Raw genomic sequence first — 14,554 nt, forward strand, 5'->3', positions numbered from 1 at the left:
TTTTTTTTGGAAAAGTGTTACAATATTATCAGGAAAAGTAATGTCATTTTTAGTAGCATTTACAAGAAGAAAGTTGAAGTAGTTGGAAATGGAAAAACAGCTGTCATTTTACGAGAAAAAGTTGTATTCTCACGAGAAAAAGGTTTTTTAATTTTTGCGAAAATGTTTGTCATTTTAGTAGCATAAAGTTGAAATATTAAGAAAATATGTTTTTTTTCAGAATATGAATCATTTTTGGGAAAATTTGGGGTGATTTTACGAGAGAGAAAAATTTATTCTAACGAGAAAAAGACGGAAAAGTTATCATGTAAGGAGAATAAAGTCAAAATATGGAAATAAAGTCATAATTACGAGAAAAAAAATTAATGGAGAGAATGTTGCAATAGTTGGAAAAAAAAACAATAGTTGGAAAAAACTCATTTTCAATGCATTGGAGTGTCAGAGTCCGTTCTCTTTTTGAAAATATAGCAAAGTAAAAGTCGGCCCTAACAGAACAAACAACAAGCACAAAATAACAATTAACTTGAGAAAATTAATACTTTTGTCTCTTTCTGTCTCTTACCACGACTTCACAGCAATACAAAATGTACAATCCATCCATTTTCTACCGATTATCCTGTTCCGGGTCACGGGAAGCCGGAGCCTGTCCCAGCTGACTACACCCTGGGATGGACAGTCAGCCGCAGGACACTTAGAGACAGACAAACATGGAAGTCAGGAGAGTCAATATCATCAGTGACCTACTCAATTTACACAATGATTATACGTGGTAATTATTGTGTGTCCGGACATAAATAAAGGTAACACACGACTAGCACAGTGGAGCATGCCATGTACAAAACATCAAACTCTCTAATTTCAGCACGTATTGTTATAGCAGGAATGATTGAATCGATTGTAGAATGCGAATTATGTACATTTTTTTTTTTTTACTGTTCCATTATTGTATTATTGACCGCCAGTCGGTGGCGATACTGTGTTGCGTTGGATGGATGGTATTTCCCCGTTTAGAAAAAAAATGAAAAAGCTGAATCCTCTAGATTAATCCATCACTCTACTTATGGTTGTTTACATTGAAATATAAGAGCATTTTATGTTTTTTATTCTATTTATTTTATGTATGTTTCACGTAACCGGATATGACGCTTAAGTCTGCGCTACGTGCATTGCGTAAGTTTTTACGTACCTCAGTCTTGGTGTCATAAGACAATAGAAACATCACCATGCTAAAGAAGTATTTTAACGAGATACTTATGAAATATCCTCCCAAGATGTTACATATATGAAGTATGGTTATTGACCATTTATGTTTAAAAATAACTACCACAGCACGTGACGTCGCAGAAGCAGTCGCTAAAGGAGGACGTGACGTAGTCCATACGCATGCGCGGGACCGATTGCGTTCCGGGGACGTATTGCGCAGTGACACACGGACCGGTCCTTTACTCTTCTACCAGAAACAAGTATGGACTGAAAAAGAGGACCACAGTGGAGGTTCAACGGTTTCCGGTGTCCGGAAATAAATAAAGGTAACACACGGCTAGCATGTTGAATTATGTTATGGAAACAAACCTCACGAAGTGTTAACGTCTATTTTCTGACAGGCACAGCCTTCGCTGTGGTGTCACAAACTGTGTTATTTATTCTGTTTCTTTGACATATGTTTGCCAGGCATTCTTACAGCTTGGGAGAGGAGTTTAAAACACATTTAAGTTACGAAAAATGTACATATGTTTAGTTTCTCAAACCGAACAGTCAAATCATTTTGATTTCAGCACGAACAGAAAACATGCATAAATATATCATAAATATAAAAAATATAATGTATAAATGCCTTCAACTAAGAACATTTACATTCAATGTTAGAGAGGTGGGCGATTGATCCAAATATCGATGCTGTTGATACCAGGATAATATTTTTGATTAAATGAATACTATCAATGTGGCCCCCGCATGGTTTGATTTCTCAGTAAGACGGCAGTAGGAAAATGTGCCGTTTGTCTGCACTTAAGCTGAGCGACAGACTGAGCCGTCTGATAAAGAAATCATGATCAAACAAGCAGGCGCACCCTTCCACAGCTTATCATGTTTGCTACAAAAACTGTTTGTCATTTGTGTTCCCGTTCAGCCAATGAGGACGGTAGCGGTCCTCGGCGGGGGCATCGGGGGATTGGCAGCGTCCTACTACCTTTGCAAGAGCCCCCAGGTGACCAAGGTAGTACTGCAACACACACCGTATCTTGGATGACTGTGCTTCTCCACAGTGTACAGCATCTGTGTGCTCTCAGGTCATCTTGCTGGAGGCCGGCAGTCGTGTCGGAGGATGGCTGTGGTCCACAAGAAGGTCTGATGGTGCCGTGTTTGAACACGGGCCCAGAGGTATCCGACCTGCTGGAGCCGTGGGTCGCAACACTCTTAACATGGTACGTGCTGTCTCTCAGATATCAGTACATCCCAGTAATTATAGTAATTATACTTGCTTCCTTAGTGTGCACATTTTGACAGAGTTACTGTCTTACTGGAAAGGACGATCGCAATACTGTTTGCGTGGTTTACGTTCTGGGACCATCAACATTTACAATAAATATGATGTGATTTTAATTATTAGGTACGTTTATCTCCACAGCCCCTCCTCTAAAGATGCTCGATATAGGCTTTCTTACCGATATCCGATATACTGACACAGAAATCCCTCGTTTATGGCGGTTCATTGGTTACAGACCTGACCGTGATAAGTGAATTTTCACAAAGTAGAATTCCTTATTTATAAATGGAATATTTTGGTAGTTAGAGCACAGAAAACCTGTTTGCCACCTTCTGAATACTCTTTATTAATATTATTAGAGCCTTTTAGACATGAAAAACACCCCTATAGTCAGTTTTACATTAAAAATGCATTATTTTCAGAGGAAAATAAATAAATAATAAATATATAAAAAATATATCTATAATTTGAGCAAAAATGCACAAACTTGCAGGGTATTGAATACTGAATGGTGAATGTGTGGGATCCTCCTGTCCCACTACGCAGCCACCATTGAGTTTTATAGGATGTTGGACTTTTTGTCCATTTTTCACCTGCATGAGCTTTTCAGGAGCCCTTCTCACGTGCTGCTGCGTGTGTGTGTAGGTGGAAGACCTGGGTCTCGCAGGGGAGATTCTGCCTGTCACCTACAGCCACGATGCTTCCAAGAACAGATACTTGTATGTCAACAAGCAGCTGCACAGGATGCCTTCAGGGATAAGGTAAGATTGTTTCTGCATTGAGCACAGCAGACACGTGGCTTCCTAATTCCATTACTTCTTGTTACGACGTGGTAGTGATGTCAAATCTTATGGAACGTGATCCTTCCAACTGCATGCTTCTTTCTTTGTGGGTTGTATCCTCCTTTTTCCGTGTTGTGCTCCAAGTACCTTGTGTCTTTCCCTGCTTCCTCAAGTCTCGTGCTTTCTTGGCGATGTGAGCGTTTAGTTTTGTCAGACGCTCGTTCATGTGGACGTTTGTGCCTTTCACCTTCTTTCCCTGTTTCAGCAGCACGCTTTAGAATTCCCTGTTAGCAAACTTAACGATAACGCCGGGTGTGGCATTGTTTCTGTCATACTGCGGGATGCAAGAATCGATGGTGTCGATATCTACATCCACCTCCTTCGATGGTAGGAAAATGGCAGTTTGTTGCTTTGTTGAAGCAACATCCATTTCATCTGGTTCTTTGTTCTGGACTGACCTGGCTTTTGTCTCGGGTGTGATTCCGAGTCCCGTGAAGATCACATCGTTCATCCGTGCATTTTCATCCACCTCATCAATTGTATGCTTAATGATATTTTCCTTTGCTTCTTTCTCTTCCTCAAGAGTGGTGCACAAGGCAGCATTGTCTTCCAATAGTGCCTTGATATCATCCTGTAGTACCTTTTATATCATCCAGTAGTACCTTGATATATTGCATATTGTTCTGTTTTCATCCATAGGGTTTTCAACCACCTTAAGAGCAGCACGCAAGGCAGCAGCAGCATCTTGTAGTAATTTGTTATCATCTCGTAGTGCCTTGGTATCCTTGCGCAGTTCTCTATTTCCCTCCTTAAGGTTTATGACTTCATCGTGGATCTCCGAGAATTTTTTTTCAAGGCCGTTCTGCGATTGTACATTTCCGGTCTGTGTTAGCAAACCTTGCCTTATTCGAGCTACAGTTTCCTCCTGGAGCTCTTTCATCTCCTCCTTCAAGGCGTGAAAGAACATCAAATATTTGTTATCTACAAGTTCATATAATTCTGGAACTGGCTTTACATTCCTTGAGGCGCCATCTAAATCCTCCTCTTCCGACAGCCAGAATGGCCCTGTTTCTGATTTTGGACCCGGGTTTCCAGGGTATCATTTTGCCGGTATCTCGCCTGTCCGAGTTCAAGTTGAGGGTGTCAGCAAGCTGCTTTGATCTTCCTGAAGTGTAGTCAGGAAAGCGCCAAAATAGTTAAAAACTCATGTATGTCCTCTGCGGTCAACACAAAAAAAATTCTTTTATAACAGAATGAGCAAGGTGAGCGCATGACCACAATTTTCTTAACTGGGGAAAAAAAACTACCGATGGAGGTGCTCAGGCAGCGGAGCCTTCGTCCCGACAGTCAACGCTTACTGAGGCATTTGGTGGGCAAAGTAAATATAAACAAAACAGTCCAAAATGGTGTGTGCTCACAGATAGTGTCGTTCACTACTCTGCAAAAAAAATGCAACCATTCAATACGGTTATATGGCATATGTGGCATCCATTTTAAACAACATGCGTACAGGCAACTTCTGTGTCAAGCTAATGTGGATTACACGGGTCCACTATACTTGAGTGCCATCTAGTGGTTCAAATGTGAATTACACCTCTCATGACAATGAAAAAAAGATCTAAAAAAAAAAAGTTGACTATAATATCGATTATCGACGATAATTTGGAGCACAATTATCGACAAGCAAAATTTGTCATCGTGACAGGCCTACTGTAACTACAAAAATATTCCATTAATAAATAAGGAATCCTACTTGGTGGAAATTCACTTATCACGGTCGGGTCTGGAACCAAAGAACCGCCATAAACGACCACCATAAAAGAGGCATTACTGTGCCTTGCACAAAAGGATTGTCGGAACGACTCCAAATCAGACCGGAAATAATCCACAAATTGCGGTAACACAGCAGAACAGAAGTACTGACAATCGATGGGGCAAGCATGACTGCTCAGTGTGATGAATAGCCTCGTGTGAGTCAAATACCACACCTCAATAGACACCTGCTACTCTCTGTAGTTGAGTAAATGTGATTATATGAGTGCCATGTTGGAATGTCAGCTGACAGCAAAAGTATTTTCCTCCAGCCATTGTTAACTTTATTGTGTGTGTGTCTGGCGTTCAGCGGACTCATACGGACGATCCCGCCCTTCTCACGCCCGCTACTCTTCAGCATCGCCACGGAGATGTTTGCCAAGAAAAGCCAGCGGGAGGACGAGTCCATCCATTCCTTTGTGTCTCGCAGGCTTGGAAGAGAGGTGAGGGGGTGAACTTGATTCTGGATTACCAGCGCTAAACAGCACTAAATTCATCACACAGCAACTGAATACTCAAAAGGTTACATACAAATATACAATCATGTCCCAATAGGAGTTTATAATTTTTAAAAAATCACATTTTAAATGTATCCCATAAGGCATTGCGTCTGAGCAATGCATTCATTGGGGTGCTGCAATGACGTCAGCTTCCCTATTTCTGCTTTGGTCCTCTGGCTCCCTCTGGTGGACAGACGCAGCATTGCGATGCTATTTTCTATGGTTTCTATGCTCCCACACTGAAATGGTTTTCTCATATGAAATTCACTATGGGAAAATGTTTAAAATGTTGGGGTTTTTTTCATATAAAACTCATATCGGTACATGTTTGTATATTTCCGAGGTATAACGTTTGAGTGTTAAGTTGCTGTGTGATGAGTGTAGTGGTCTTTGTAAGATGACACCGTGAGTCAGACTGTTATATTGAGTAACGACCTCCTGCGATTTCCACTGGGTTGACAAGCTTTTCGTGAGTTTATTCATAGCTCATGATTGGCTCCTGTCAAATAAAGACCTGCCTGGTCCTCACGGACTCGTGCCCGCCACAATATGCCACCCTATGACGTGGACACGTGCGGCTTTTACACCGGAATTCACTGTAACTTGTTAGCGTGTCTAAATGTGTTGCTTTGCAAAATATCAAAGTGGCAAAGTCACTGTGCGGCCTCTCGCTGGAAGAAAACGTGTGGAGACCCGTTGACCCACAAGAAAATGTGTGACGAGTGAAGCGCTGGGAATACTTTCCATGTGTGTCCACACTAATATTGCATAATATTTATACTGCTTTTTTTACTATTTCTTTTACTGGTCTGACAGCAGTGTGGAGTGCTTTGTGCCCTCTACTTACAATGTGTGTGTGTGTGTGTGTGTGTGTGTGTGTGTGTGTGTGTGTGTGTGTGTGTGGTTGTGTGTATCCTCCTAGCTGGCAGACATAGCTGTGGACAGTCTGTGTCGGGGCGTGTTTGCTGGCGACTGCAGGAAGCTCAGTGTGCGCTCTTGTTTTCCCACCCTCTATGAGGCGGAGCAGCGCAGGGGTTCCCTGACACTCGGCATGCTGCTGGGCTCAGGTACTTCCCCACAGTTTAGCTGTCAGTGTGCAGGAATGCGTGGATGCTAACGTGGTATCCGTGTGCGCTTGCAGGAACTTCAAAGGCGGTCCCTCCTGGTCCCCTTAGCCGGAGGTCAGAGAAGGAGTCGTGGGCCCAGTGGTCGCTCAGACGGGGGCTGGAGTCGCTCCCGGAATCCATCAGTGACTTCCTGCAGCAGAGCAGGAGGGTCCTGCTGCACAGAGACACACCTGTCAGTCATATCAGCCCTTCAGCCAGGGGTTGGACCGTAAGACAAAAGGCACCAACTTCAATGTTTTATTCTTCAACTCATTACTACAGGCTGTGCACATGTGCACGTGTGTGTGTGTGTGTGTGTGTTTAGATCCATGTAAAGGACGGGAGCATATCAGCTGACCATGTAATATCTGCTCTGCCTGCTAAAGGTGGGTCGCATCTTTCTCTGGAAAAAGCTACCTCACACGACACCACAAAGTAAACTAGCATGAAGACAAAACACACAATAATAAAAATAGTAATAATAATAATAATAATAATAATAATAATAGGCTGTTGTCAAAAGCGTCATGTAAAGTGAAACAGTGGAAATGTTAAAATGATAACACTAATAATAATAATAATAAAAGGCTTTGTCACTCCCATAATATTTTGACTTTATTCCCATAATATTAAGTTCTTCCCCCAACCTAATCTTCCAAAAAATACTTTTTGTTTTGTGTGTTTGTCATAATAATCCAACTTTAGGATGTTTTTCTTCAATATTTCAACTCTGTGCTACTAAAATGACATTATTTTCCCTCATAATATTAACAGTTTATTCTCATCAAATTGTTTTTGTTGACTTTTTGAATGTTAGAATACGACTTTTAACAACAATATATTTTGACTCTATTCTGCTGGGGTTTTTTTTTCATTTCTGCTGTTGTAGTTTTTTTCAATTTTCCAACTCTTTCAAGTTTGTTCTTGTCAATGTTCTTCTAATAACTCTGACTTTATTCCCATCATATTTGAACTTCATTCCCATAATATTACAACTTTTTCCGCAACTTCATTTTCCAAAACTTACAACTGTATGTTGTTTGTTTTTCCTAATATTACATCTTTGAAAAATGAAGTTTTTTTCTTTACTCTTTCAACCTTATGCTCCTCCTTATACTGTAATATTACCATGCCATTCTTGTAAAATTCCGACTTTTTCTGGCTAGATTTAAACTCTTTTCATTTCATATTTAGACTTTATTCTTTTAAAATGTTCTTTCCATGTTTTGGAATTGCTGTGTTTGTCCATGAAAGGTTGTGTGTTTTGTTATATGGTATATCATATGTGACACGTACGTATAAAAGACGTTTCACACGACTCTCTTTCTCGTCAGCGCTGGCGGCCGCGCTGCCGTCCTCCTGTCAGCCTCTGGTGCAGCCGCTGCAGGACATCTCCTGCGTGACTGTGGCTGTGGTCAACCTGGAGTATGAAGGCTCGGTGCTTCCTGTCCAGGTGAGAACGGAAAACCACGCGAGACATCCTTCAGCACGTGTGACAAAGCCAAGCTGTCAACATTGCAGTGATTTCTGTGACGTTAATGCAAGCAACAAGACTCCAGGGATCAAACACTTCCTGTCCTTTACTTTTAATGTGTACCGTGCGTGTGCGTGTGCGTGTGCGTGTGCGTGATCAGGGATTTGGACACCTGGTTCCATCATGTGAGGATCCTGGTTTACTGGGAGTGGTGTATGACTCTGTACCTTTCCCGCAACACAACACACCTGATGGGCCAACAACCAGGCTGACGGTAATTACTCACCACGGGATGGTTTTCTTCACCAATCAGGGAGTGTGTGGCTTCAGGCTCTTCCTGAAACTTTTTTTTTTTTGCCTTTAGGGCTGCTGGAATTGGGCTTGTTTTGTGAATCAATGGATAAATGTGATGGCTCATGCCACTGCTGTACATGCTGTACATATACGTACTGCGTGCCTGTACTGCGTACCTGTACTGCGTACCTGTACTGCATACGGGAGCCACACAGGGAACGTCTTGCTGCGTGATTTCTTTGAGCTGGGCTTTGTGCACAAGATTGAGTTCATTTGGAATTAATTTCTCGTGTGCAGGGGGTCATAATACAGGGTCGTCTAGAGCAGGGGTGTCCAAAGTGGCCCCCGGGACATTCTAAAAATACTTGTAATATTTGAGAAGAAAATCAAACTATTGTGGGGATAAAGTCAGTCAAAATGCTAAAAAAAAAACAAAAAAAAAAACATAATCTATCTAACAAGAAACAAAGTTTATTTTTATGAGCAGCAGAAATGAAAAAAAAAACAGCTGTCATTTTATGAGAATACTCTCGTAATATGATGAGGAAAAATAGCATCATTTTAGTAGCATAAAGTTGAAATATTAAAGAATAAAGATGCATTTTTTTAAAGATGTCATATTATGAAAAACAAACTACATAAAGTTATCATTTTGGGGAAATCAGCTTGTGGAAAAAGTTATCATAGTATGGCAATAAAGTCAGAAATGAGAGAAGAAAACTGACAGGAAGAAAGTTGACGTGGGTGTAAAATACATGAAGAAGCCATCAGAAATGAAAGAACTGCTGCAATTTTTGGAGAATAACTTTGTAATATTATGAGGAAAAATAACAGCATTGTAGCAGAAAAAAGACGCTTTTTAAAAAAACTTGTATTTTGAAAAACAAAATAAATAAAGTTGTCATTTTTTGAAAATTAGGTTGCAGTTGTAATATTATGGGAATAAAATTAAATTCAATAAATTCAGAATTGTGGAAACCCTGACTACTATACTGCTGATATACTGCTAGTATACTGCTGATATACTACTACTATACTTCTAGTATACTACTACTACTATACTGCTGATATACTGCTAGTATACTGCTGATATACTACTACTATACTTCTAGTATACTACTACTACTATACTGCTGATATACTTCTAGTATACTGCTGATATACTGCTAGTATACTGCTGATATACTACTACTATACTGCTGATATACTGCTAGTATACTGCTGATATACTACTACTATACTTCTAGTATACTACTACTACTACTATACTGCTGATATACTTCTAGTATACTGCTGATATACTACTACTATACTGCTGATATACTGCTAGTATACTGCTGATATACTACTACTATACTGCTGATATACTGCTAGTATACTGCTGATATACTACTACTATACTGCTGATATACTGCTAGTATACTGCTGATATACTACTAGTATACTGCTGATATACTGCTGATATACTACTACTATACTGCTGATATACTGCTAGTATACTGCTGATATACTGCTAGTATACTGCTGATATACTGCTAGTATACTGCTGATATACTACTACTATACTGCTGATATACTGCTAGTATACTACTGATATACTACTACTATACTGCTGATAAACTACTACTATACTTCTAGTATACTACTACTACTATACTGCTGATATACTACTAGTATACTACTGATATACTACGACTATACTTCTAGTATAGTACTACTACTATACTTCTGATATACTACTAGTATACTACTGATATACGACGACTATACTTCTAGTATAGTACTACTACTATACTGCTGATATACTACTGCTATACTACTACAGTACTACACTGTGTACAGTGGCTGACATGTTGGTCCAGAGCAAGCACCCGCAGGAGTCATCCTGTCCATTAACGCCTGTGGTCTGTCCTAGGTCATGATGGGCGGGGCCTGGTTCCAGGAAGCGTTTGGGACGCCGGCGTCGGTAACAAAGGAGCAACTTTTGGAAAGAGCCACGGAGGCGATGCGCTGTCACCTGGGAGTCATGGCAGCACCCAGGTGGAGTTGGGTGTCTCTGCAGAAGGTACCAAAGAACTTTGTCTTCATGCTGTTGGCCAATCAGCGTCCATCAGCCATCAGTCTTATCCATAAACGTGCCGTACAAGTACAAGTACAAGTACAAGTACGCCTTACTGTTGTTGTCTGCCATCAGGACTGCATACCGCAGTACACTGAGGGACACTTTGGCAGAGTAGGTGGGTATGAGCACACGCGTCACGAGTGATGATGAACGCTTCTACGCTTGCACGCTTTTACTTCCTGCATTTTCAGACTTCATGCGACGCTTCGTAAAAAAGAACAGCCTTTCGCTTTCTCTGATTGGCTCCTCCTACGACGGCGTTTCGGTGAACGACGTCATCTTCAGCGCCAGGACGGCCGTCGAAGAGCTGCTGGGAAGCGGACTTTAACGGAGCTCCGGGAGCCTTCTTTGTCCAAGAGCGGTGCTTCAGGTTGATCGTTCCTTCAAAATAAAGCTCTTTTCTGTGGGACTTGTGCAGTGGCGGTAATGCAGTTCAAATGGAGTACTTCCATGAGTACACAGGAAGTAAATACAGGGCCAGCATTGATGAAACCCATACTTTTGGCTTACATTTTGTCAAGATCATTTTGAGACTTTTGCCTTTTAATTTGTTGATCGCGATGATGATCTGAATAAAACACACAACAAAGGTTTTGGAAGTGCATGTTTTATCAACAAAATGATTCTTTTTAAGAATGTATTCATCCATCCATTTCTATGCCACTTCTTCTTACTGAGGTGGCGGACGTATGCTGGAGCCTATCCCAGCTGACTTTGGGCGAGAGGCGAAGTACACCCTTGGTCTACAGCCAATCAGGACGCAGAACACAATGGGCGGGTTCTCCCTTAGCCAATAAGAACTGTTGTGGCTCTATGGTTAACCGGCTATTGTCTACTGTGGGTTCCTAATATGCTGGTGCAGGCACGTAAACGCATACCGCCACCAGTTTGAACTCTCACGAGTATACAACACCCTCTACTGGTAGCAGTAGTAAATACAATAAGACAAACATACAACAGAGCTCCCATAGATCACTCTAATACACCACAAGGAACCACGGCAATGCCCGTTCATGCTGTTAAAAAAAATATGAATTGTACTTTAAAAAACTGCGATGAAGCGAGGAACACTGTAAGGCTTAGGTTCCCAAAGTAGGCTACGCCAATTGTAATGGGAGTACGTGAATAAAAATTAAAAACAATTAGCGCTTAACGCTCTCAACTACTGGTGCGCCTGAACGCCTCACAATGGAAACGAGCAGAAAGCAGGAAGGAGACAGAACACGATTATGCTCGTTTCTCCGTGTGCATCATATCAACAAATAAGTAAGTTTGAAGATGATTTTGTGCATTAATAGTGTTTAATCTCAAAGATTTGATATACATTGGTGTTCCAATCCCCGCACGGTGCAGCGGTGAAAACCTGTCACTGTGAGTGCGGCGTTATCGTTGCTTGTGTGTATTTTTGTACTTCAGATACTGCTTTGCCGTGATTGTTACACTTTGCCCTTCGATTTGTATGAAATTAATGTGCAGATTTAAACCACAGCCATCGTCAGTGGACAAAAAAAGCGATGCCCTAATTCAAGCCATTCAAACGGAAGCAATGAAAGATATTGAGGACGATTACTTATCTTGTTATCAGTGTTCATGGCTAACATTAAAATGTAACCACGCAAAATACACAATTTTGACCCGAAATTATTATAAAATGAATGCCAATGAATTGTGTTCAATATTTCAAGTTCATTAATATCAACAGATGTGCGTTTTTTAAGTGTGCAGAAGTAGGGGGTACATGGCTTCAGGTCAAATGTCTGAAGGGGTACGCCACTGTAGAAAGTGTGGGAAGCACTGGTTTACATTATTTGCGAAAATACACATAGGCGAGAACTGAGACGTATCGATCTCATCGCGCAATACGGATACTATACGTGGTATCGACGTTTGGATGGACCCCCCCACCCCTGCCCAGCATCAGGAGCGCAGGTGTGATAAGGAGGCTCCCACAGGTGCTGGCTGTGAGCACCAACAGCCGCCCCTCATCCTTCAAGTCATGCTGGTGGTTTCCTGGCTCGTGTGGATGTCTTGTTGCAGTCCAGCTGTGGGGGGTCCGGTTCAGCACGTGACTTGGTCGGAGGGTGCGAATCCCCAGGTGGGTGATGATGAAAGTTCATCATCGTTCCATCGCCTTCCGGTCTTCTGGCACTCGCAAAAGCCTCTTGTAGCCAAAGAGCTGCTCCGGCCCTCTCCTCGCCGGAGCTCCCTCCCGGCCGAACTCGGTTCGCTGTTGTTCCCACAGGCGCAGCCGCACCTGAGCACGGCCCAGGGTCCACGTGCACGCCCCGTGCAGGTGTGGTGCAGCATGAACGAAGTGCTTGTGCTCGTCGACCGCTTCCAGTTACGCGCCTGGCCACTTCCGTCCTTGTACAGTCTGGGATCTTGTCAGCCCACCGCCGTGTCTCCAAACTTTCTGTTGTTCCATTACAGACTGACGGACTGTGACGGCACGTCTCAGGTACACGCAACTCAACACACACTAGTTAATGTTTCTGCGTAGTCTCGAGTGTCCATGCCGTGCAATTCGCCCCCCCCCCGCTAGGGGTTGTCTTGCAATGAGTCGACGAGTGAACAACCAGGACACTCGACGAGTTCGCTTGCTAGCTCGCTTCGTCGCTCAGTACAAATGGGGAGTTCAGCTCCTTTCTGAGAGTCGACTGCTTCGCCTCGGCTCCTAAACACTCAATTGTTCGTAGCCTCAAATTTGAGCCTAACTTAGCAAGTACGAAGGGTTTGTGCGTTGATAAACCCTTTTGCATTCAGTGTTTTTATGAGAATTGCCTTATTGTGTGCATTTGAGTTTATTCTGTTTACAAAAGCATTGATATTTGAATCAAACTTTTTCCTTCTCTGCCCACAGCTCGTTTTGTTTTACTTGGCTAATGACATTCACCAGAACACAAATGAAAAATTAGAAATGGCCCATAGGCCCCAAATTGGCTGACTGCCTGTGTGTCTTACAATATTTGCTCTTTAATGATTTTCATGCATCCTGTCATCTTGGAAACAAGTTTTTCCAGGATTTTGTTCAAGTTTTTGACACTCCAAAAGGTGATTCAGTTGCTGGAAAAATATACCCATCAACATTTATATTTGAAATTTAGGGTAAGACCCGACTGCCTATTGTGGCCCAACAGTATTATTTTACTGGTATATTTCTTTTATTTTGAAGGCTTGACTTTACCAGAAAGAGGATGTTATGCCAATGTTGAGGACCTTTTTGCATGAAATTTTAAATTAGGGGAAATTAAGGGGATAGCAACTGCAACAAAGGGGGGAAAATTAAAATTAAATTAAAAAAAATACATAAATCTAAATTTAAAAATAAAAATGTAAAAAAAAAAATAAAGGTGAAAAATACGGTGAGTTTCCCGAGGCAAACAGGGATTAAAAAAACAAACAAACAAACACACACACATTTTCCATTCATGATATTTTTGGAAATGTATTAATCTTTCAGGTTGTGGGTGGTCAGCTGGTGTATACTTACTCTCTGGATTACACTCCACCACCACAAGGCTACGTAGTGCGTGTGCTTCCTTTTCAACTGCCCATTCACTGCCAATACAACAGGTAATATTCAAACACAAACATCTTTGGTCATGCTTAAAAGAAATGAAACTGAAAGTTCATCATAAACAAAACAAAAAAAAATGCAGATGTGCTCGCTTGAGCATTTCAAGGACAACCGACCCTTTTTTTTTTTAATTTTGCCCATCATCCACAATCCTTTTGTGTAACTTCTAATGATATAAAAACAGCAGGACAAATTGGACACGGCCCATGATTTATCTGGATCCACCAGACATTGTATCGCCAGCCATAAATATTCAGTGAGAATTGTCTGGCTAGTTTTTGCAAGCAGTGAATGGAAGATGACACGTTTTGTTTTGTTTTGTTTAGGTTTCATTACTCTTACAAGGTTGGCTACACACCCCGGGTTCAGCACGCGACCTTCATGAAGACAGTCAGAAGTAAA

At 41.5% G+C, this 14,554-nt stretch overlaps 1 protein-coding gene across 3 annotated transcripts; it reads left to right on the top strand.

The window, feature by feature from the left end:
- The first annotated feature begins 606 nt into the window (after positions 1-606).
- ppox (protoporphyrinogen oxidase) lies at positions 607-14,504 on the top strand. Of its 3 annotated transcripts, XM_054780760.1 has the most exons (16): positions 612-800; positions 1,330-1,529; positions 2,129-2,215; positions 2,289-2,423; positions 3,131-3,246; positions 5,390-5,522; positions 6,502-6,646; positions 6,721-6,914; positions 7,011-7,071; positions 8,020-8,138; positions 8,320-8,433; positions 10,369-10,518; positions 10,648-10,690; positions 10,767-11,841; positions 14,036-14,148; positions 14,479-14,500. In XM_054780760.1, the coding sequence occupies exons 3-14, from the start codon at positions 2,132-2,134 to the stop codon at positions 10,901-10,903; spliced, it is 1,431 nt and encodes a 476-aa protein (XP_054636735.1). In that variant the 5' UTR covers positions 612-800; positions 1,330-1,529; positions 2,129-2,131; the 3' UTR covers positions 10,904-11,841; positions 14,036-14,148; positions 14,479-14,500. The 3 variants fall into 3 exon arrangements, with proteins under 3 accessions (XP_054636734.1, XP_054636731.1, XP_054636735.1); XM_054780756.1 differs by having other exon boundaries at positions 608-800; positions 10,369-10,690; positions 14,479-14,503; XM_054780759.1 differs by lacking the exon at positions 1,330-1,529 and having other exon boundaries at positions 607-800; positions 10,369-10,690; positions 14,479-14,504.
- Positions 14,505-14,554: the final 50 nt, after the last annotated feature.

This window comes from Dunckerocampus dactyliophorus, chromosome 7 (assembly GCF_027744805.1).
Source record: "Dunckerocampus dactyliophorus isolate RoL2022-P2 chromosome 7, RoL_Ddac_1.1, whole genome shotgun sequence".
Classification (NCBI taxonomy): Eukaryota; Metazoa; Chordata; class Actinopteri; order Syngnathiformes; family Syngnathidae; genus Dunckerocampus; species Dunckerocampus dactyliophorus.

What these genes read in the sequence shown, in the direction of transcription:
- ppox (XM_054780759.1), top strand. Translation starts at nt 2,132, where the DNA reads ATGAGGACGGTAGCGGTCCTCGGCGGGGGCATCGGGGGATTGGCAGCG. An exon ending in CTCGCAGGCTTGGAAGAGAG is followed by an intron (nt 5,523 to 6,501) that starts GTGAGGGGGTGA and finishes GTATCCTCCTAG; the next exon opens with CTGGCAGACATAGCTGTGGA. An exon ending in ATCTGCTCTGCCTGCTAAAG is followed by an intron (nt 7,072 to 8,019) that starts GTGGGTCGCATC and finishes CTTTCTCGTCAG; the next exon opens with CGCTGGCGGCCGCGCTGCCG.